This window comes from Camelus ferus, chromosome 2 (assembly GCF_009834535.1).
Source record: "Camelus ferus isolate YT-003-E chromosome 2, BCGSAC_Cfer_1.0, whole genome shotgun sequence".
Classification (NCBI taxonomy): Eukaryota; Metazoa; Chordata; class Mammalia; order Artiodactyla; family Camelidae; genus Camelus; species Camelus ferus.
Genome location: NC_045697.1, coordinates 118523701 through 118547174, shown reverse-complemented (window position 1 = coordinate 118547174; position 23474 = coordinate 118523701). Strand labels below are relative to the sequence as shown.

At 43.0% G+C, this 23474-nt stretch overlaps 1 protein-coding gene across 1 annotated transcript in view; it reads left to right on the top strand.

Annotated features, from left to right (window-relative positions):
* Positions 1 to 1135: 1135 nt before the first annotated feature.
* The window catches only part of GUCY1B1 (guanylate cyclase 1 soluble subunit beta 1), a 46570-nt gene continuing 24231 nt past the window's right edge, over positions 1136 to 23474 (top strand). The window contains 4 exon segments of the mRNA XM_032466232.1: positions 1136 to 1518; positions 1989 to 2062; positions 17282 to 17382; positions 18855 to 18973. Of these exon segments, the coding sequence (XP_032322123.1) occupies positions 1516 to 1518; positions 1989 to 2062; positions 17282 to 17382; positions 18855 to 18973 (297 nt within the window). The 5' untranslated portion in view covers positions 1136 to 1515.

Here is a 23474-nt window from a genome sequence, read left to right as displayed (position 1 = left end):
TTTAGAGTAATGGGCTGTTCTAACAAAATTAATTGTTAACGTTCGAGAATGGCTTAATATTTTAATAATTATACAAAGTGTTTCATTGTATGAAAGCCTCAAATTTATTTAAAAATTCCACCATTAGTAATAGAAATTGTTTTGTTTGTTTGCTATATAATATTTCTGTATCAATCATGTTTCAACAGAAGTGCCTGCGTACAGAAGCCTGTATGGTTTTATTTTACTTTTTTCCAAGTTGCTTATTTTACTCAGCAGTTTTCCCCCTCAACAGACTTGTGATAACCACATCTTTTAAATCTGTACGTCATCAGAACAACCTAGAGTTTTATTGCTTTGACATTTGATCTGACCCGCCCATCGTGGAAGACCATCGTGGCAGACCATCGTGGCTTCTCAGTTGCTCTGAGCCGGTGACCTAGAAGCGAAACTTGCCTTTCCGTCCTCACTGTTGACCTACAACAGTCCAGGTATCCACACACCCCAGGCACTGGAGTTTTAGTCAACAGACAGGCCCTGCTCTCCCATCGGGTCCCGGTGGTGGGGCTCAGGGCATTAACCATCCTAAGAGCCTGGTAGAAAGTAGACTGGGAGGTAGAGTAATTAAAGTCTGCTCGTTTTGTACAGGCCTTTTCCAGTTCAGCAGTTACCTCTGAAACACAGCAACAGAGGCCAAATTGTGGACAGTCGGAGATGCCCTCCTGCAGCGAGAGGTGGCTCCCAGCCCGGGCGCAGGGTCGGGGTCCCCCCAGGATCAAGCCCAGAACCTCACTAGATCTTGCTGGGCAGGCTGGTCACGGGCAGAGCTGGTTTTGACAGGACCCACACCAAAACTCTACCACTGACAGCTCCAGCTGGCTCACCCACTGGGCTCAGTGACTAAGAGTGGAGCGTGTGGAGCGCTGTATTAATAGCTTTCAGTTTGCCTTAAACTGTGGAGGGACCAAGCCACAAAGGAAATGTTTATCTGCACCACGACTGTGAACATGAGGATGCTGACCACGAGGGAGGGCGGATTCCTTTTAAGGCTTGTGCGTTGCAAAAGACACACACACACACACACACACACACACACACACACTCCCCTCCCTGGTTTCGCTACCCAAGGGCACCCTCTGGATAAGAGCACATTGATGAGTCCCCGGCACTGCCTTCTCCTTGCCCCGGGCCGTGCGGGGAGCTCCGCGGTGGCTCCTCCGCGGTCCCTGTCGCGGCCTCCAGCACCAGCCGGGTGGGTCACCGGGGCGGGGGTGGGAAGGCCCGAGCGCGGGCCCCGCGCGCATCCGAATTCGCTCCGCTGCGCCGATTGGTGGAAGCCCGGGGGGCGGCGGCCAGGCCTGCGGCTCGCCCGGCGGTTCGCTGCGCGTCGCTGGCAATCAGGGCGCGCGGGGCTGGGCGCCGGGGCCGCTCGACGCTGCGCCGCGGGCTCGTTGCGCGGTCGCCGCCGCAGCCGCCTCCTGGTCCCTCCGCCGAGCCTCGGCGCGGGGCGGCGTCCCCAGCCCGGGGGCGGACACCATGGTGAGTGCTCCCGGCTGGGTTCGGAGACGCTCGCCGGGCCTTCCCGCCGTCGGCCTGCATCCGGAGTGGGGAGACGGGGACGTCGGGGGTCGCGGCGGGGGCGGCCGGTGCCTTTGCTTCCGGAGCTGGGGAGGGGACGTGCGGCCGAGGCGCGTGTCTCCCGGTTCAGGGCGGCCGAGCGGCCGGGGAGGCGTCGGGTTCGGTCCCCTCCGCCACGCTTTCCGGATGCCCGGCCGACCTCCACGCGGTGACAGGTGAGCGGGTCCTGGGGTGGGGCGGAAGAGACCGGGAGGGTCTGCCCCTGACTGGGGCAGGGGTGGCGCCCCTGGGCTGCCCGGCCTTACCACCGAGGACCCGTCCGCCCGCAGGAACGGAGCGCAAGCAGGGCGCGGGCCCCAGTGTCCAGCGCAGGGCCCCCGCCCCTTCCCACCCGCAGCTGGCCCCTGACACCCGGTTTCCTGCCCCCGCAGTACGGATTCGTGAATCACGCGCTGGAGCTGCTGGTGATCCGCAATTACGGCCTGGAGGTGTGGGAGGACATCAAGTAAGTGACCGGCTGCCCCGGCCTCGCCCGGCCCGCTACAGCCCCTGCGCCTCGCCGCATCCTCCGCTTCCTGCCGGGTGGCGGGGCGCGCATCCTTGGCGCTGCTCCGCCCGCCACTCCCGCCGCAGCCGCGCTCCCACGCCCCGGAGCGGACCCGGAGGAGGGGCGGCGGGCGGGGCGGCGAGGGTGGGGGCGGGGGGGGCCGGGGTCACCGCGGCCTCCAGACCCGGCCCGGGCGTGGGAACGCGCCGCCCGCCCGCCGCTCCCGGGCCTGGGGGCCGGCGGCTCCCACGCGGAGGGACCGGGGGACCAAGAGGCCTCGGCCGTGCTCGGGCTTCCAGAGGCCTTGGAAACCAGCTCGTTTGTCGTTTACACACCTTGCCCACATCAGCAAACACCGTGCGGCCCTTTGGGGATGCTGAAACCCACTTTGCCCGAGACTGTTGGTTGAGTGCATTTATTCATCTGAATAAAATGCCCCCCCCCCTTTTTTTGTTTCTGTTGTGGTGAAGCCTGCCACTTGTGGGAGGGCGTCCTGGTTTCAGTCCAGAGCTGTGAGCCGCGTGCTCTGGGTGTGCGCAGAAAAGCCCACCCACCTGAGAGTCCGAACGTGCTGCAGTGATGGGCCACTCTCCCTGCGAACACACTGAGCATCTCAATCTTGCAAAGTTAGAGGTTTAACAAAGTTGAAATCTCATAGTTTAAATCTCTTTCTTTCTCTCCCACTCTAGTGAAATTTGCGCGTTAACTTGTTTAGATGACCACAGCGAAGTAGCTACACCAAAACCCTGTACCGTGTGGATTTTCATATTGGGGCAGTGTAACTGCCACCTTCAAAGAGAGGCAGAGGGACTGAGACCACATTGTTATTTACTCTGATTTCCTGTACTCACTGATTTCATTTTCTTATATCAAGTAGGTGATGATCTCATGCTGTTTTTCCTAAATAGACTACAATTATTAGCAGTCAATTCTAGCAGGCTTTATTATGCAGTTACATGACAGTGATTTCTTACACAAATCTGTTTCCATGGAAATGACCAGGGTTAAATATTAAGCAGTGGAATGCAGCTTTTCCTTCCTTTGGGTCTGTATTATTGAGCACTGTTTCTTGTTCCATAAGAGGTTTACTTTACCCCCCAGGGGCACATCTGCATATTCTAAAGAGAAATGGAGATTGGGCATTTATGCAGTTCAGTGAAGTGAAAACCTAGGCACTAAAGCTTACTTTGGAATTGGAATTTTCTGTTTATTAGTTAACTTTATTAATTACAGTTTTTATTTTGCTTGGTAGACTGTGTCACAGAGAAAGCAGGCATCAAGAGCAAGATTTTAAACCACTTTTGTTTATCTTTTTTTATTGAAGTGTAGTCAGTTACAATGTCGGTTTCTGGTTACAGCATAATGTCTCAGTCATACATGTACATACATATATTCCTTTTCATAGTCTTTTTCATTACAGATTGTATTGAATATAGTTCCCTGTGCTGTACAGAAGACACTTGTTTATCTGTTTTGTATACAGTAGTTAGTATATGCAAATCTCAAACTCCCAGGTTATCCCTTCGCACCGTCTTTCCCACTGGTAACTAAGATTGTTTACTTTATCTGTGAGTCTGTTTCTGTTTTGTAGATGAGTTCGCTTTTAAACCACTTTCTTTGTGAATTTATGAAAGCATCATATATATCTCCCACATAATATTTTCTCATTGGTAAGATAGAAATTCCCAGATTTCCTGGTGGATAAGCGATGACAGTGAATATGAGTTTTGAGAGCACAATAAAAGATGGCTGTTATGATTAAACGGTCTTATATATATTACTCGGATTTAGAACGTGTCTTACCCATTATGAGTTTAGATCGTTGTCAGATACAGAGGTGAAAAGTGACATATCATAGAGAAATGTTTCAGAAATGTAAAAAATTAAATTATCAAATGATTTGTTTACATTGGCCAGCTATTCCACACAGAAGATCAAAATATCTAAAAATTTTACAAATTCCTCTGAGGTGAGAACTTTACCAAACCACACTAAGGATACTGTTGCATTTTACTTTAAAATAATTTATTAATTTTTAATTAAATATCAACATCTTCTAATTCATGAATATATCTTTAAGTAGCCTCAGGCGATGTTCTTAATTCATTTAGGTGCTAATAATTTAAATCATACAACACACTTTTTCTTCCGGTAAAATGAAGCAAATCACATGAATCTTTTTCCTACAGAATTACCACGGGGATTATGTGCTCCTGCAAGGGAAATGCTATTAGTTATAGCAGGGTTTGCAGTCCAGGTGTTGGTCTGATTCGTTTTTGTCTAAGCATTTGTCTTGCTGGAGCCCATCTTGTCTCGGACCCAGTTTATCATCTGGAGGAGAGATGCTCAGCTTTCTGCACTGAGGGTGTTATAACAGCTCCTTGGTTTTCCCCGGTCAGCGTCCCAGAGGGATGCCTGTGTGTTCCCTGGAAGAGCATTTGCTTAGCGTGGCAGAGTCTCAGTGCCTGGGGGCAGGAGGGGAGAAGTTGGAAAGGTCTCATGTTAAAGTGTTCCTGGGGAGATCCTGACCCCTCCTCTGACCTCCCCATCTCCTCCGAGGTGGAGCACAGCGAACACTGCTCCAAGATACTCTCAGTTCTGCCTTTTTATGAAAACTGAATATATAAAAAACATTTTTTTTTTGTCTCAGTACATACCAAACTCCTGTTATCTTCCTTTTTGCTCTGTGAGAAACTATCTGAATTGTTGCTGTTTATAAAACATCGTATACTACTGTTTTGGTTTGGGAGGAAACGGCCATCCATGGTTCATGAGAAAGGAAGCCACACATTTAGTGACAAAGACAGTCCTAAGTAACAGATTCCAGATGGAAGATTCTGACTGGTTAAAGCCAGAAATGCTTCACTGTAAACTCCGTACCCACGTTCCCTCCTACCAATAGTATAACCATTTCCCAAGAGCTTTAAATTCCTCTTTTTAAGAAAAAAAATTGTCAAGAGGGACAGTTTCCTTTAAAGGGTCAGTAAGTATTTTTGGTGCTGCAGGCCAGGATTCAGTATCGAGGATTGTACGCGTACCTGTACAGCAGTCAAATGTCAAAAATGCAGAAGCCATTCTTAGCTCCCAAATAGCAAAAAGAGGTGGTGGGTGGGATCTTCTGATGCCTGGGCTGTCCTCTGTCCCTCTGAACTGATTGTGGCCATAAACATGTATCAAAAAGCCAGAGAGCCGTCTGAATCGACTTCAGATCCTGCCTTGTTGGTTTCCTTTCTGTTTTCAGGTGGCCCTTTCTAGATGTCCTGGGTCCTAAGTGAGGATAAACAGCAACCATTTCAGGAAAAAAAAAAATGAGGTCAGGACATACATATTCAGAAAGCTCCTAAATCCTTGGTTTAATCACCTCCTTACCCAGTGGCCCTGACTAAAGCAACTTCACATCAAATTACTGGGCTCAGTTTTAGATTTTCTAACTTCACTAGGACGTTAAGATGGATTCAAAAAATGAAAAAAATCTAAGATGATTAAAAATCTTATTGCAGATACTACCTATTATATATGAAATAGATAAACAGCGAGGTCCTGCTGTACAGCACAGGGAACTATATTCAGTATCTTGGGGTAAACCATATGGGAAAGAATGTGAAAAGGAATATATGTATGTATATATACATGTATAAATGAATCCCTATGCTGTACACCAGAAACTAACACAACATTGTAAGTTGACTATATTTCAGTTAAAAAGAGTCTATTAGAAACAAAAAACACCTTCCTGAAAACTCTCTTGCCTAGAGTTGAGCAGGACAAGGGATGACATAAAAAGAAGAGTCCAGAGTCCAGAGTGCGACATGGTGTACGGGTTAGCTCTTCTCTGCTTTACAGAGAACTGAGAGAAAAATTTGGATCAAAATCTTGGTATGAGATTTGAAGATGAACTAATGACACTGTTAGTTGGTAAATACTGGAGTAAGTTCCTCTAGGAGGCTGTCCGTAATCTCCCCTGTGCAGAGAAGGCATAATTGTTCAGCATGGTTTTATCTGACTTCCTCTAGCAGGGCAGCAAGCTTTTTCACTCATTGACCTAAACATTCTTTCATTCTCTCATTAAGCTTGTTTTTAATGAGCATAGTCCGGTATTCAGGCACAGAGGATAGGAAAGCATGTAATAACAATACTCGCTTTCAGATAAAGTCTAGAGACGTCGGGCTATTTCTACTCTCACTATGTCTGGGTTTTTCTGCCTGTAACTTACACATGGGAACATTGGGCTGTTGGGCAGTATACTCTTATTTTCCAGTTTTGAAAGTAACGCATCTGGTTGAATTTGTTTATCATGAATTAATCATTATATGCAGTACTCCAGAAATTGACACAATGTTGTAAACGGACTATACTTCAATTAAAAAAAGGAATTAATCATTACGGTTCCTATAACGAGGAACCTATAAAAGAGGTTCTTACTCCAGTATTCATCAAATGCTTGGCTGTAATATAAGCTAGATATGTGACCTCCCCAGGATTGTGAGATGGTGGATGATGTCTGTAAAGTGCTTCACACAGGTTGTGAAAGAGAACTGCCTCATAAATGGTAGCTGTTACTAGTTTTACTCCAGAACCAAAGTTTCTCAGCTTTTCCCTTTGCCAGCTCCCCTGAAAGATAGGAAAGGCTCCTTTACATGATAGTCACTCTTGGAAGTCTGGGTGCTACACCCATCTAAGTGTGCCCTCATTGCATCCCCCCTTACCCATCCCCATTTGTTATTCGAAGGTGCAGCATATGCTTTTTTTTAAAAAAAAAATTCATTAGTTTGATTTTTTTCAGATCCCATATATATGTGATAACATACAGTATTTGTCTTTCTCTATCAGACATATTTCACTAAGCTTAATACCCTCCTGGCCATTCTATGTTGTGGCAAATGGCAGAATTTTATTCTTTTTCATGACTGAGTAGTATTCCATTGTGTGGAAAACACACACACACACACACACACATCACCTCTTCTTTATCTAGTCATGTAGATGGACATTTAGGTTGCTCCCATATGCTCTTTTTTTTAAGTTCTTTTTTTGAGGGGTAGGTAATTAGGGTTTTATTTATTTTTTTAGTGGAGGTACTAGGGATTGAACCCAGGACCTCCTGCATGCTAGGCATGTACTCTGCCACTGAGCTATACCATCCCCCCTGCTCCCATATGCTCTTAATATTCATTTTATCAAAACAACTTAAAACCAAATTATGTTCCACATTTTGCCATGTTTTAATCAAATTTTCATATTTATATTCATGAAGCTATATTGTCACATATGTATCATATATATATATATCATTACATTTCTATGCCTTCCTGTATTCTTGCTCAAGTAGGTTTTAAAATATTAACAGCACTTTTTTATTTTAAAAGCTGTCTAAAATTTCCAAAGTCCCTTCCTCTCTGAAATTTCACGAGTGCCACAGCATCCACGTGCAACAGGACAGGCCTTTCCAGCTCATTTTGTCCCAACTTTGTTGAGTTAGAATTGGCACATAACATTGTGTGAGTTTAAGGTGTCTGATGTGTGGATGAGATACTTTTGTACATTGCAAACTGAGTACCATTACATTATCAGCTACCACCTCCGTCCCGTCACACTGTTACAATTTATGTGTGTGTGGTGAGAACACTGAAGACCTGCTCTCCTAGCCACTCTCCTAGTTTTAAGTATGTGGTCCCGTGTTCTCTATAACTGCCGTGCAGAACATTGGTCCCCAAACTTGTTAGTCTTGTAGCTGGTGATCTGTACCCTCCGAGCAACATACTCCCAGCCCCTGGTACCCGCCACTGTCCTGTGGTTCTGAGTTTTTCCTTTTCAGTTTTCATATATAAGGGAGCTCAATGCTTTTTTTTTTTCTTTAATGATGAAATTGTGTTCCCGAGAGGCTAAAGGACTGTTCTAAGGAATTATATCAGGAAGTTGAATCAGACCTCCAATTCTGCTCTTTATTTTTTTTTTTTTAATTGAGGCGTAGTTGATTTACAGTGTTATATTGGTTTCAGGTGTACAGCCAAGTGATTCAGTTATACATATGTATTCTTTTTGTGATCCAACCCTGTTCTTCTGATGCCAGGGTTGCTGCTACTTTTGAGAAAGAAATAGGAGCCAATGTAGTTTACATACAAAAATGAAACCGTATTAATTTTCATTCCCAGAAACTTCCTCAGAAAACAAACAAATGAAGACACAGGTTAAAAAAGTCAGTAAATGAGATAATTGTGAGGATCAGGACCTTTTTCTCTAGGAAGACCTGCCAGTTAGCGTGAAGGACGGGAGGCACAGTGTGTGGGCTGACAAGCTCACTGAGGGTCGACGTTACCTGTGCAGGTGGGGCTTGGTGTCCAGGGCAGACCCCTTCCCATGACCCACGGGGCGCTCTGTGTGCAGAACATAGGACACAGAACGCGGCCGTGTGATGAGCAGTGGCTGAGGTGGGGAGCCAGCTCGCAGCCTTGTCTCAGGGCTTGTTTTGATGATCGAAATATCACCCAGAAGCCAAGCGTGGTCTTTGTTTTAACTGAATTCTGTCATCTTTTGAAGTTAAAAAAAAAGGAGAAAGCTCACAGAAGCATATTATGTAATCAGGTGTCAAAGAAGCTTTGTAGGTTAAAATGGGCACCAGGGATGGAGGAGGAATCAGAAAATCCTCATTCTCCCTCCCTCACTCCCAGACCCCCTTAGGGCGAACGCCGACCGTTCTCTCGTCCTGCTCACAGCGGACAGTGTCCTTCTGACCCTGTCACTTCTCTCCAGGATGGGAAACTCAAGTGCATCCTTCTCTCCTGTGTGTTGGAAAGCCAGTTAGGAGTCGAGACCATGCAGACATCACTGGGAAAGCGCGTTAGGGAAATCTATTGCCCCGCCCGGCTGGGAGGCTGACAGCCAGGACCTGAGTGAGGACTTGCAGCTTTTCTATTCGCTGCTCTGCCTCTCGGCTCATTAACCAGGAAACAGTGGGGGGAACATGTCTTTGTTTAAGTCCAGCAAGTGGGGCATCTTTTCTATATCAAGAGCTATGAGGTTAGCGGTGTCTTCTCCAGGGGACACATAAACGTTCCCATGGATTTATCCTTCCTTTTCGTTACCGTGTCCTTGGTTGTACTGAACACTCTGACCGACTTGCCACTTAGTGTTGGATCGCGAAATAGTAAATTGTTCCTTTGTTGAAATTCTTTGTGGTCAGTCTTCATATCAGCCAGACACAGGAAGCTTTCGTCCACACCCCCACCGGTGCCCAGCACCCAGCCTCGCGGGCAGGTTTTCAGGTCCTGGGCCAGGCTGAGCTTCCCCGTGGGGGTGACACCTGTGCTCAGAAGGGCCTCTCCCCCATGCTCCCCACCCTTCCTCCAGTGGAAACAGTTCTCAGCTTTGAGCTGGCAGGACAGGTCTTACTTCTTAACGGAAGGCTTCTGTCGCCTCCAGAACTATGCTGTTTCCTCACAGTACATGCATGCGTTTATAACTATTTTATTGCGTGATTAATGCCTGTCTTGTCTCCCTTAACTGCAGCTTCTGCAACCAGCACAAAGCCCCCCTCTGCGTATTCATATATGTATAAGTGAATTATCTTTCACATTTTAGTTTCTGGAGAATAGAGCACAGATATATTCACCACACATATTTTTTTTTCTGTAGCCAGGATTTGTTATGTCAGAACGGTGACATCTTCAACTACTATGTAATAAACTAGAAACCCCATTGAAATGGGCATTTCTTACATGAACAAAGGCAGATGATATGGCAATAAGTTACAGCATCTCTTTTTGGAAGGGTCAGAGTGCATACGTAGTTGTAAGAAAAGGATTCAAAATGCTGCTGTCAGACCCCTGATCTCATACACTCAAAGACACTTACTGGATTGGATTCAGGAGAAGACTGGCTCCTTTAGCAGGTGTCTGCAAGGCAGCTATCTGTGGTGCTGTTTAAGGTCAGCGTCACAGACTGCAGATAAAGGTTTGTAAAATGCTGAACTTCAATTTGAAAACTAGATGAGAATGCTCACCTGGCCTCTCTGTTTTGAATGTAGCAGGTTGTAGAAATTGACACTTACCGTGTGGTCCCACAGTCACCAACTCCCCGAGTCCTCAAATCCACTGTAGAAAATAGATTTGTTCATTAAGTAAGGGAACTGAGGCTTCAAGATTTTATTCCACCTCTTTTTGTTTGTTTTGGGGAGGAGGTAATTAGATTTACTTATTTTTTAGTGGAGGTACTGGGGATTGAACCCAGGACCTCGTGCATTGCTGAACACATGCTCTGCCACTGAGCTATACCCTCCTTGGGGCTTCAAGACTTTAAATCCCTGCCTCAAACCACTCATTTATTAATCATCAGAGCAGAGGTTTGGACATGGATGTTATGTGATATCCCCACACGAGAAGGACTTATAACTGTCTCCTTTCCAAAGACAGCGTAGCCTGGAAGCGGGCTTCGTACAGGTGTGTTAGTACCGTGCTCTTTGCTTTGGTTTTCCGGTGCTTTTCAAGCTCTTGTCCAGGTGCTTGTGGCTGTTACGTCTTTAAAGGTGGCTTTATTCAGAAACAGAACGTCTACTAAAGAGAATCAGAGCCTCAGAAATTAAGAGCAGTGTGTTTATTTCTGGAGGCGCTGTGGCCGATGTGCTGGGGAGGCGAGTTAACAGAGGTGGACCCACACCCCAGGCAGAGGGACATCATTTGTCCGATGAAGAGACTGCAAAGGGCTCATTGGAGATGTTTGTGGTGGTTGTGTGTCCAGAACTGGGGCAATTTACTAATGAGACTGTCTCATTAGTAAGACAAGTTGGACACAGTCAGAAAAAAATGCAGTTATGTATCAAGAGTGATACTCTTCATAAATGCAGCTCGCTTGGGAGAGCATTCACTGTCACTGTGTACAGTGCTGGGACGAGTGACGACATGGACCCAGGAAGACGCACCTGAACCACCTGGAAGAGGCTCCTCCCCTCGACGGCTCCCTGCTTCCGGGTTCAGACTTCTGGGGAATCCTTGAGTTGGGATCTTGAAAACTGAGAGCCCATTAATGCTTCCCAACTACTCCAAAAAAAGCAATATACATTTTTAATCTTTAGATGTTACTTATAATTGTTACCTGTGTTCATACTATGTATATGTTCATATTATATACACATTATATATATAATATATATAATATATATGTTTATATATATTGATACTATGTGTATATGTTACCTGTGTTTAGACTGCAGTTGGAGGTTTTAACTTTAATAGTGGTTGGACACACCCCACGACTGTGCCGTCCTGACCTCACTAAAACGAACTGTCCTAGGATTTATCGTCAAGGCGACATCTGCATCCTGTCTCTGAAACAGCCTGGGCTGTGAGTGCGGTTTTCGCAGGAGCAGCTGTCACTGGTCAGGGTGGTGGTTTGATTTGCGCTGACCTCGTCTGCCTGAGACCAGACATTATTCTGAGGCTCCATTTTCAGGATGCTTGTATTCAGACTCTCCCATCCTAGGATACCGGTTTTCCTACCTCCCCGGGAAGCTTCTTTACCTCACAGCCAGCGCCTTTGCCATGTACTAAGCTTACTTGAGGGGCGCACAGTAGCAGGAGCTCAGTGTCAGAACGTGAATTCAGTTTTTGTACGCTCACATTTTGCAGCTAAGGAAGATATCTCCCCAATGCGGAGTTATAAAGAATGCTGCCTGGGTATTTCGGACAACTTGTATACCTACTTTAAAATCTAGGTGTAAGTTTAAAAATTCCTAAGTTTGAAAACAAACTATGTTTTTTTTTTTGCCAGTGATGTTTGAGTGTTTGATTTTTAGTGAGGAAATACACTTAATTAATCCATTTATGTCTTTTAAAACTTGCACACATCCACTGAGTGCAGGCTCCATTCCGGGCACCCAGGTGAGGCACCAGTGATCAAAAACACAAATGGCGAAACCACAAAACCAGAAAATCCCACCCTGAGAAAAATGCCAACTGTCCTTTTGGGGAAAGGTAATTAGTGTAAAGAAATGATCAGTTTCAATTCCAGCAAGTAACCATTTCTAAGAGCAAGTGGGAGATGAATTGTCAGTGGGAAAATTGTCCACATCTGCCTCCTCAATTTTTAACACTTATTCTGGCTACAGATATATAGAATAGGATTATTTCTGGTTCTGTCTCCAGGTGAAGGTTTGGACTTTGTTTTTAAAGCTCCCAGGAGGGCTAGAAGTTGTTTGATTTTGGCTATCTGAATGAATCCTATCAGCGAATCCACAAATTGAGAGCAACTTTAGGTTAATTATTCTGATGCTAAGTGAAAGCCACCAAGGCTGTGTTGTCCCCCTCCCCCTCTTCCTCCACTTGCTTCCTGGTCCTCCCCCCACACCTCCCCCTCGAATCACTGAGTGATGCGCCAAGTAGAAAACTCTAATGCTTAGCCTCCCCCCTGCCAAACCACAGTTATTAAGTATACAGGGGAAGATAACACAAACTACTGTATGTCATACTATCTGGAAATAGTGCAACACTATGTCTGTTTGGGGTTTTCCAAGGGATTTTTATAATAATAATGGGAAACAATGGAATGCAGTCACACCAGCCAAATATATGGTGATGGCTGTTCCATTGGTTACCATTTGGTAGATGAACAGTGTTGAATACACTGTGCTCCGTTTTGCCTATGGCTTGATACGGTATTTTTTGTCACCGAAAAAGTATTGGAAAGAAAACCAAACCTATGTCCAAAGTCGTTTTTTTCTTTTCAGGGAAATTTTAAACTATGTTTCTTGGAGAAGCCTGTGTTCTCCTCCTATGTAAATATAATTTAAATTACAGGAAATTACATAATTTCCTGGTGTAGTACAACAATTTAGACAAAATTGATGCTCAAAAATATGTTCTGAATAATGAATGAGTCTAGAAGACTTGGTTCATGTGCCTGACTGAATTGGGATGGTCTAAGCACAAAAGGCATTCTACACATCAAGAAAATAAGTCAAGTATTGTTACAAGTGTTATATCTGTATGTTGGATTCATCCTTTACTTTGCTTTTAAGAAGAAAAAGTCCTTGAAAGTTATGGGTTGGGAAGGTGAGGGATGGAGAATTACGCGGTCAGAGTGCGTGAGCTGTGGACATTGTTTATGTAACCAGAATACCAGCTCCCTTCCCAACCTCTCTTACATGTGGTGGTCACCCTCTGTGACTTCAGGTCGCTGGTGAGAGACATTTTTAACACTAAGGAGAGAAGAAATTGTGTCACGTTGGAAGGAAGGCTGTAGAGCTTCCCTGAAAGGATGGAGGCAGATGTATGTTAAAAATATATCCGAGAGATTACTGTCATCACGTGTCCGTGCTCTCTGGAGGCTGAACCAGCGCAAAGTCTGAACAAACCTAAATTTTCCTGGAAGCTGGAAGAAAAGCTGTATTGAGAATCAAGAGACCCCAAGAAAGCGTTTATTAGCTCAAAATGTCTACTGGCATTAATCACAATAATACTGCCTGAAATTAATTTTTTGGCTATTACTTCTCTGCACTGTAAGTTCCCCTGCTCAGCTGAATGGAGTGAGCTGATCATCAATAAAGTGTAATATCTCCAATTAGCTTTCACTCTGAAAAGGGAAGAATTGGAGGAATGGGCTACAGAAAGAAGTGAAGTGGGTCCAGAGAGATTGGGTCATTCTGCCTCCTGGAGTCTTTGCTCAAACATTAACTCCTTCAGGAAGCCGCCGGCTGTCACTGCCTTTAACCTTGTGTCCCGCCTCCTCCTCCAACCCCCTCGTCTCACCGTGTATCCTCCCCTGCTGTCTTTTGTAGCATTTATCATCTTGGAGTAAATTATGCAATTTGCACGTATGTTATGTAAACATAATGATTCATAAATATAATTATATATATATATGCTGTCGCTTATTTCTGCCAGCTGAAGTGTAAGTTCTATGAAGGCAGAGATCTTTATTTTGTTCACTGATACAGTAAAAGTGCTTTGAAAAGTGCTTGGGGCATAATAGCTGTTCAAGTATTTGCGGCAAAACATCCCCCTCCCGCCAGGAGGAAAAGAAGGATAATTAAAAGGTGACTCAAAGTTTCCCAAGACAACTGTAAATAAGGAATTCTAAGTCTTTTGAATAATTCATTGGTTTTCAGTGTGAAATTTTTAAGAGAAGATGGTTATTTCCTTTCATGTAGTGCTGTTTAATTTCTGTTTCAGCCTCCCTCCAGGAGGTATGTTGGGCTGAACACTTCAGGAAGTAAAGCTTAAAAGATAAGGGAGCTTATTTTATTAAAGCAGGAGACAGAAGAGAGGGACGCACTGACTTATGGTTGGGGGGGAGTCCCTAGGGAGATGGCCATTTCTCTATTTCATGCAGAAGAACTGTGTATTCTGTTTGTAGCTCATTGGTGACTGTTTCTGAGAAACTGAGTCTGTTACACAAATTTATGTTGTTTGATTTACCCCAGTTGGAAGAAAAAGGATAGGACACAGTGAGAGCAATGAATTAATTTGTACTTCATTATATCTTTAATTAAGATTGGTTTATGTTTTATGAGAATGCCCTAAATCAGAGGCTTCGAAATCCCAATCTGTAGACCATTGCTGTTTCCTAATAAAATGTTAGTGACAAAAAGGAGAAAAAAATGAAGCCCTCCAAATCCTGCAACTCAACGATTCCATTTCTAGGAATGTGTCCTATTTTTTACGTAGAAATATAAATATTAGTTACAGAGGTATTCATCACAACCTTTTGTTTGTGCTTGTGAAAAAGTAAGAGCAATTTAATACCTGTTGAAACTTCAATGTGTGTAACCGAGGCAATTCTATGTAGTCCAGGCATAGAAATCGATTTACTGACATTTACTTCCAATAGGAAGTCAAGAAAGGAGGTTTCATAGGAGTATGATCTGGTGTGTGTAACGTATCCAAGTATTTCAAGTATCAGCAACCTGAATATAACATTAGCAGTGGTCATCTCAGGACACTGGAGGGTTTTGTAAAGGTTTTCTTTTCCCACACTGTATATTTTTATACAGTTAGAAATTAGAACGTGTAAGATACACACTAGCATTTGTCTTAAGGCAAGTCAGTGTTTGTACATTCTGTCTTCATAATTTGGGGCTATTTCACTGACTTTTGGCTTTAAAAAGACTTGAAGTCTTAGAGATGTGTTCCTTTCGTTTAACAGCTGTGTCTGTTCAGCCAGAGCGAGAACCTCACACCTACATGCACCCTTTGCGTTTCTGAGTCTGTGAACATAAGTGCTGTGGGCTTTGGTAATACCCGTCGCGCTTAGTATGTGCTTCACCTCTTTACAGCTGTGGGAGCTGGATTATGCGACTGCTCCCATTTTAGAAAAGAGGGATTTTAATGCTCACAGGCTCTGTGTGACTTGCCCAAGTTCATCGGCTGGTACATTCTGGGCTCTGAAGGTCACATCTCCGTGCCCGCCAAAATCACGCTCCTCTTCCCCCAACGTGCACGCTGGCGCGTCCTGGCAGGCAGACAGGTGGCCTGTCCTGAAGGACACAGGCTGTCTGGGAGAAGTCTCCATCCCGCCTGCACCTAAGCTGTGCTGCCGCCTGGAGTTGTTCCCTCGAGCAGACGCCGGTGTCCCAGCCCCGGGTGTCCCAGCAGCTGTGACAGCAGCGCCTCCGAGGGGAGAAGGTGGTTGTGTCCGCCTGGGTGGCGGGTGGGGGCTTTTCCGTCACTTGTGTTTGTTCTCCTGGAGCCTCCGGGGGCTTGGATGGCTGGGTTTGGAGTCAGAGGTGGAGATGGATGCATCCTGAATTCGTGGGTCTCAAGCTGGACAAGCTCTCTGGGACCCTGCCCGTCAGTGCTCTTCCGAAGCAGACGGTACTTTGAACAACACAGACACTTGTTGGAGAAAAAGAATCCAGATCCCACCAAAGTAAACATACTCATGTAATCGTGGCAGCTACTGAAATGAGAACTGTGATTGCCCCTCTTTAATCCTGTGTGCGTTCTGAGCCTTTAATACGCTGAGGGATGTGCTGCAAGATTTTACCAGTCCACTCGCGCCTCACACTTAGGACATGTAAACCACAGCTCTGGGGCTGACCCTCTTTGCCAGTTCAGCTCCCGGTGACAGCATCCTTCAGCTGCTCAGGCCAGAACTGCAGTGTCATCCTTGCGTCCTTCCCTCCTCCCACATCCTGTGTCCAGTTCATCAGCAAACCGTGCTGAACTTGCCTTCAGGAAACATCCGGACCCGGGCCACTCCCTCCCTCCAGCTGCCTCCACCCGGAGTCCATCACCGACATTTCTCTCCTGGATGTCGCAGTAGCCTCCCCGCTGGTCTCCCTGCTCTGCCCTCGCTCTGTCCTCGCTCCGTCCCTGCTCCATCCTGTGCGCCTCTGGTCCATTCTCAGCGCAGCCGCAGGTCCGTCCTTCACTGAGGTCGGTTCATCTCACCGCTTGTATCACAAGTGTCAGGACCTTCATCTCTTCCAAGTACATGAAAGCATCACCCCGTTCGCACCAGGCCCTGGTTACCTCTGATCCTTCCTCTTGTGGCTCCTCTGCTTCCTCCTCTGTTCCTCCAACACCCGGGCTGACCTCCTGCACCTGCTCTTCCTCCGCCCGGAACACACCTGCCTGTCCTGCCCGTCCGGGTGGCTCGGGTCCCGCAGAGCGGCTTCAGACTTGACTCAACTGGCAACTTCTCAGTGATGCTTCCTGCGCCTGTACATGAGATCCCTCCCCCTCCCCAGCTTAATTTTTCTCCAGACCACCCACCCTTATATCTGTGTGTATATGACTTAGTTTCATGCCTCTTCGGCCTCCCCTCCTAGAATGCATTTGTTCCAAGAGGTCGGGCACTTAATCTTACTAAAGGCTGGAACCCTCATGCCTAGAAGAGGACCTGGCGCACATAGGGACTCAACAAATGTTTGCTGACTATTCATTTACCAAACGTTATTTCTTGATTACAGCTGTTATCAGGTATTGTGCTGGGCATTAGAGTACCACACACATGTTAGTCTTCCTAAGACATACTTAAATGTATCATTTTAGTTTGGGGACGGGGATGTGAAATAAGATGTTCTTAGTCACCAGACTTTTAGGTACATGTCATCGATGTGAACAAATGTGCCAAAAGCATATTCTGTTTCAGATATAAAACCATTTTTATGTGATCCTTGGAGCTGTAGTCCCTGCTCTTTTATCTCAACTCTTTCCCCTGTCTCTGCTGTTTTTGTTTTTCTAGAAAAGAGGCACAGTTAGACGAAGAAGGACAGTTTCTTGTCCGAATCATATATGATGATTCTAAAACTTATGATTTGGTTGCTGCTGCAAGCAAAGTCCTCAGTAAGTTGAACGTGACTTTCCTTCTCTGGCTGAGCTACAAGTAGGTGTCCAAGACAAAGGGTAATGTTGTATGGTTGTGCAGGCTATGCACTGCACAACCCTGGTTGTGGGGGATATTCACATATAATGTTAGGCCTAGGCTACCCTGAGTTCTATCTTTCCTCTTACAAACTCTTTGGAGAATAGAGGAGCTCTCTGCCCCTCCCTACAAAAAGCCATGTGTTGAGGAAGGAAAAAAATGTTGTTACTTAATGTAATGAGCTAATAATGTGGTAATAACTTAATATTGCAGTGTCAATGGCCTAGGAATTACAAGTGTAGTATACAGAAAATATTTTCTCCAAATCTTTTCTGTAATCACAAGTTTTCTTGGGTATTGGTAAGAAAAACAAGAACAGAGATCTGTATCAGTCAAAACTCATGCAAAGAAGGCAAGTCGCCCACCCTGCAAAAAAAAAAAAAAAAAGCTTTATGGAAAAAAGTTGTTCTTAAGGTAATATCTCTTATTCTCATAGTGCTTCATTTATAACTGGGCTACAGTTTGGATAGAATAGAAAGCAGCTTTTCAGCTTTCTCAGATACACTTGGAAGAGCGAACACCACCTTTTGCAGACTAAACTACAAGAATTATGGAAGAGTATGGTAAATTGTTAATAATAAGAAAAACATCCAGCCTCATTAGTACTCAACATTGACACAAATGTAAAATAATTTTATATAAATTTGGCAATTAAAAAATGAAATAGTCAAGGGGAGAGTTAAAGGGGAAACTCACACTTTAAAATCTGATGGCAAAATAAGACAACTTTTTTGGAGAATAATTTTGCGTCATCAGTCAAAATCTTTTTTAAAAATGTTGAAATCCTTTAGAAATTTTTCCTAAAGAAAGTATTAGATTTATGTGCATTAAGATGTATGAGTGTTTCCATTTCAGAGTAACTTACATTTTAAAGAATTGGAAAGAGCCTCTATTTTGAGTAAGCTGACATTTGTGAAATAAATTGTTGCATACCTGTGTTGAATAAGATAGTGATTAAAATTGATATTACAGAAAAAAAATTTTAATTTGGGGACATAATAATTGAATATTAAGGAAAAAGCAGGATCTTTGGGTGCTTACTGTATGCAACCAAGTTATTACATATGCATAAGGAAAAGCCATTCTGTACCAAAATAGCATGTGTGTTCTTGATGATTTTCAAGATCTTTATGTAATTTTCAGAAAAAATAAGTTCTACCTTAAATATAAGTTTAAAAAAAAGCTCAAAATTTTGTCACAGGAGCTAAGAAACTGATTGCTTTGTTTATAAGTACAAACCTTCATTGGACGTTCTTGGCTAGATGGTCACTCTGCACAAAAACAGGGTATTTAACATTTTTAAATTATATACATACCTTCATTCCTCTCATTAACAATTTTCCACCTCTAATATGTTTTGTTTTTGTTGTTGTCTCTCAAATCTATAAAATAGATCTCAATGCTGGAGAAATCCTCCAAATGTTTGGGAAGATGTTTTTTGTCTTCTGTCAAGAATCTGGTTACGATACAATCCTGCGAGTCCTGGGATCCAATGTCAGAGAGTTTCTCCAGGTGAGCAATTTGAGGTCCTGTGGCTAAAAATTCTGAGTCTTGGATTCTTACCTGTAGATGCTGGAATACTTTTGCCCAGCCAGCTGCATGAGTGTCTTTCTGCTGAAATGGAATCACAGTGACATTTTTTTCTAATTCACATAAAATAATAATAGTTTTTGGATGGTCTTGAATACATTTTGGCATTGTTTTCTTTAATTTTTGGTTCCTGACTCTGAATACGCAAGTTGTTGTGTTCTCTGAAAAACTCGACCTGGCCTGTTGTGATCTGTTCAACTGCCTTTTTCTAAATGCTGCTTTCTGCTGGTCATTGGCTTTTATGTATATAATATGGGCGTACTTTCTATTTGTAAGTCATCTGAATTTGTGTTGTGTAATTAAATCGTGTAGCAGTGTCTGTGATGTCCTGCCCGAAGCTCGTTGTTTTGGCTAAAGCACCTAGAGTTCAGATTTGGAGATCATTGCTCCGAGTTCTGTATTAGTTCATCTTCTCAGGAAAGGAAAACAGGAAATTCTCCAAAGTTAGTCTCAGGTGAAGTCAAAGATAAATAATGTTGCCAAAGGCCTTTGTCTTCTTGTCTTGTTAAAATTATCTTGCCTTTTTTTTTTTTTAACTAGTAAATTGTACATTAGATGGGAGACTATTTTTGGATCGACTGTGCTATTTTAAGCACAGGCATTTGTTAGACCCTCTTCTGGAAACGTGTTCACACTGAACATTATGTGAAGGGTATTTCTAAACTGGCCACTGAGAAGAACCAAATCTTGCTGGAAAATGATGTCGGAACAATACTAGCTGAACTGGGGCCCAGTTTGGATGGAATGTAAACTACTTTCAGTCCAGCTGCATTATTGATTTAACAGCCAAAATAAGAACTATGGTGTTTAATCAAAATGTCTGTTGTTTACATAGTGACATTTTTTCTTATAAACTTAAAATGGCATTAAATCAAGAGGGAAGCTGGTTTGCAGTCCCCGCTAGCAGTTGACCAAACTCCTGGTCTCCAAAAGAGCGGTCACTTCCAAAGGAAGTAACCCCCAGGAGATATTCAAATTAACCTTTAACTGGTTGCATTTAAATGAATTAAAAAAAATTTACTGAAGTGTAGTTGATTTACAATGTTAGTTTCAGGTGTACAGCAAAGTGATTCAGTTATACATACACATACATATATACATTTTCTTTTCAGATTCTTTTTCATTATATGTTATTACAAGCTATTGAATATAGTTCCCTGTGCTATACAGTAGGTCCTTGTTGTTTATCTATTTTATATACCGTAGTGTGTATCTGTTAATCCCAACTCCTAATTTACCCCTCCCTAACCCTTTCCCCTTTGGTAACCATAGCTTGTTTTCTATGTCTGAGTCTGTTTTTGGTTTGTGAATAACATTTATTATTTTTATTCCTTAGATTCCACATGTAAGTGATATCATAGGATATTTGCCTTTCTCTGACATTAGTTATTTTAAATGAATTAAGTTTGAGATTTAAAAGTATTTGGGGATTTGGTTTTTGATTACATGTTCTATTATTAAGTAGCTTTGTTGACTCTTGTCACCTTCTCAGCAACGTGTCAACCCACAGTTCCTCTCTTAATTTTAACGTTCTCTTGATGGTCACATCTATGTAACCAAAACAGTCAGTACAAATGCTTTAAAATGTTTTTAACCTTTACTCATTGTGATCATCGGCTAAGTTTGCAAAGGCACAGAGGGGTGACCGAGCAGGCAGCCTCCTGGTGTGTGTGGCTCCAGGTTCTAGAGCCGGCTGCCCAGGGGGGTGGCCTCCACATAACAGCCCAGCGTTTGAAAGGTGGTGCCGCGGGCATGAAATACACACCAGGTTTCAAACAGAATGCGGGGTTGTTCATGCAGATTCCGTATTGATCATGTGTTGAAAAGATATTATTTTGGAAATACGGAGTGATAGCAAATATATCATTAACAGTAATTTCAGCTGTTTGTTTTTCCTTTTTTAAAACATGACTGCTAGAAAGTTTAACAGTGTGTATGTGACTGACATTTGTGACTTGCTTTAATGCCAGCATTATCTTAAATAGTTCTTAAGTCTGTTTTCCTCAAGGTCAGCAGGCAGTTTTAGCTAATATGGCTTTAAATTATACACGATTTTATTTTATTTGTCTTTTCATGTGAGTGTGAACAATGAGGAAACTGTAAAGTTTTCATCAATATTGTATATTTTTAATCGAGGTTTTTTTTTCCTGGTTTTGAAATTGCATATATTAATGGCAAACTGAATGTATTAAAATACTGCTTTTCTTAAAAGTACATATTTATGTTAGGATTAGGCTAATTACAAATATATTAAATGGACTTTTATCCTGTATAAGTGACTCTGACTTAAGCAACTGATCTTCATAAATTGTTTTAAGATCCTGGCTCACATTTTAAAATAGACATTTTTCATTCCATACATTAATCAAATACTCTTAATGGTGAACTTCAGCCTTTCATTAAAAAGTAGGATAAACTGGGCCTTATTGTAAAGATGTTTCACTTTTTTTCTCTCACACCACCTGATTTTACCCAGTCATGAAATCCTTAGAGTCTGTTCCCTAAATACTAAATTTTCAGAATTCTACCATTTTTCTTCGTTTTCCCTGCACTTCTGTGGGAGAGTCTTCCAGTATCTACAGAAAGGATGGGTTTCCCCACCTCTCTTCGAATCCCTCCAATGACTTCTTCATTCTAGAACTAGAGATTTTTCTGAAATGTAAATATATCTCATCATATCACTTGCCTAAACCCTTCAGTGATTCCCAATTGCTCACTGAAATTGTAAAAAGTATTTAAAATAATTGAAACTACTTATGTCTCCATCTTTCTCTCCTCCAGCCCAGCCGAACAGAACTGCTTTAGAATCTTTTTTTTTTTTCCAGTCTTGCATGCTCTCTCTCTCTCTCCTCTGAGCTTCTGCACCTGCTCTTCCCTTTTTTGGAACACTGTTCCTGCTCCTTTTCATCTAGATCAGTCCTCGTCATCCTGCTGGTCAAATTGCTTCTTCCAGGAAGGCTCCACCCCTCTCTCTGTTCTCAGCCCCGTTTGAGTCTGGGGACTGATACGTCTCGTGTTTTCAGAGGACATCCTATTTCCCCAGACACAGTAGTTCTCACACTGTGTTCATTGCTTGTTTGTTGGGCTGGGCTGTAAGTTTCAAGAGGGCAGAGATCACATGTCATTTCTTAATGATGCTATCGGCACAGATACAATGTGTGTCTGGAAATGAATGAACATTTTTCTTGTAAATGAAGATTTGCTGTTCATACAAAAATAGGAAGCAAATACTCCAGTAGCTCAAGATTAATCCTTTTATTAAGGCCAACAAAAATCCATTTGGAGTGAGATATATATTTAGAGCTGAGTTATAGGTTGAAATGTAGAATAGACACACACTGGACCAATTTCCTTTTCATGCAGACATGGCAAAGTACTGTTTATTGATTCGTATACAAGTGACAGTACTTGAAACTTTTAAAATGTTTACCCTAATGTTTCCACTTGAAGCTCTCAGGCAGCAACCACATAGCTGCTGAAATGGTGACACAGGAGCCGGAGCCTGGGCGCCTCCCACCGCTCGCCGTCCTTCCAGGGAGGACTTCCTGGGGGAGGGGACATGTGTCTCTCCCAGCCTCTCACTGGATACATGATCAAGAATGGCTCTCTGTTGAAAATACATTTTTCTGTTTTTACTTTTCTTGAAGTAATTTTTGAAAGTTTTTAAGAACCAGGCGCGGCATGTAACAGGCAATCAATCAATAGTCTTTGAATGATAGAATTAGTTAATTCTGAGTTGTATGTATATATATTTGTTTTGGCCCAAGCTATTTTATCCAGATAATACTTATGTTTCTTTGTAGACATTTTATATTAAAGAGATGCTGCATAGATCGTACCTGTAGTTTAGTTTCAGAAAAATACTTGTTTCTCAAGTGGATTTTTGTCATTTCCTTTGATTAGTGAATTTAAACAATTTAACAATTCAAACAGCTTAAAAAATGGACAATGTCCCTTTGAAAGGCTTTGCTGCCAGTATTAAATTTCTGGCTCTGAGTAGCCAATCGCTTTCATTTTTTCAAAAGTGGATTTAAAATTGTTTACATCATGCCTATTATTAATCTACCTCTAGACTCCCACAAAAAGTAGCCAAAAATCCTAAGTTGATGAAGTAACAAAATATAAGAAACATTTTTAGAGGAAGCCTTTTAGAAATATTACTCTCTCTAGATAGTACACAGTTTGGAATTGATTTTTCTTAAATCTCCTGTAAAACCATCAACTTGTGGATTATTGATAAAAGTAGATAATCCTTGAAATTTATTATTATCCTTTAGCTGATTTAGTAAGCAGAAACGTGGTTTATCAAAAAGAGATTTACAAAAAGTAGGAAGACATTTTGATGTAGATTTTTGGATTTTATACATTTTATCTGTATTTATTGTCTTCAAGATAAGACCATATTTCAGTCATTTTCTTACTC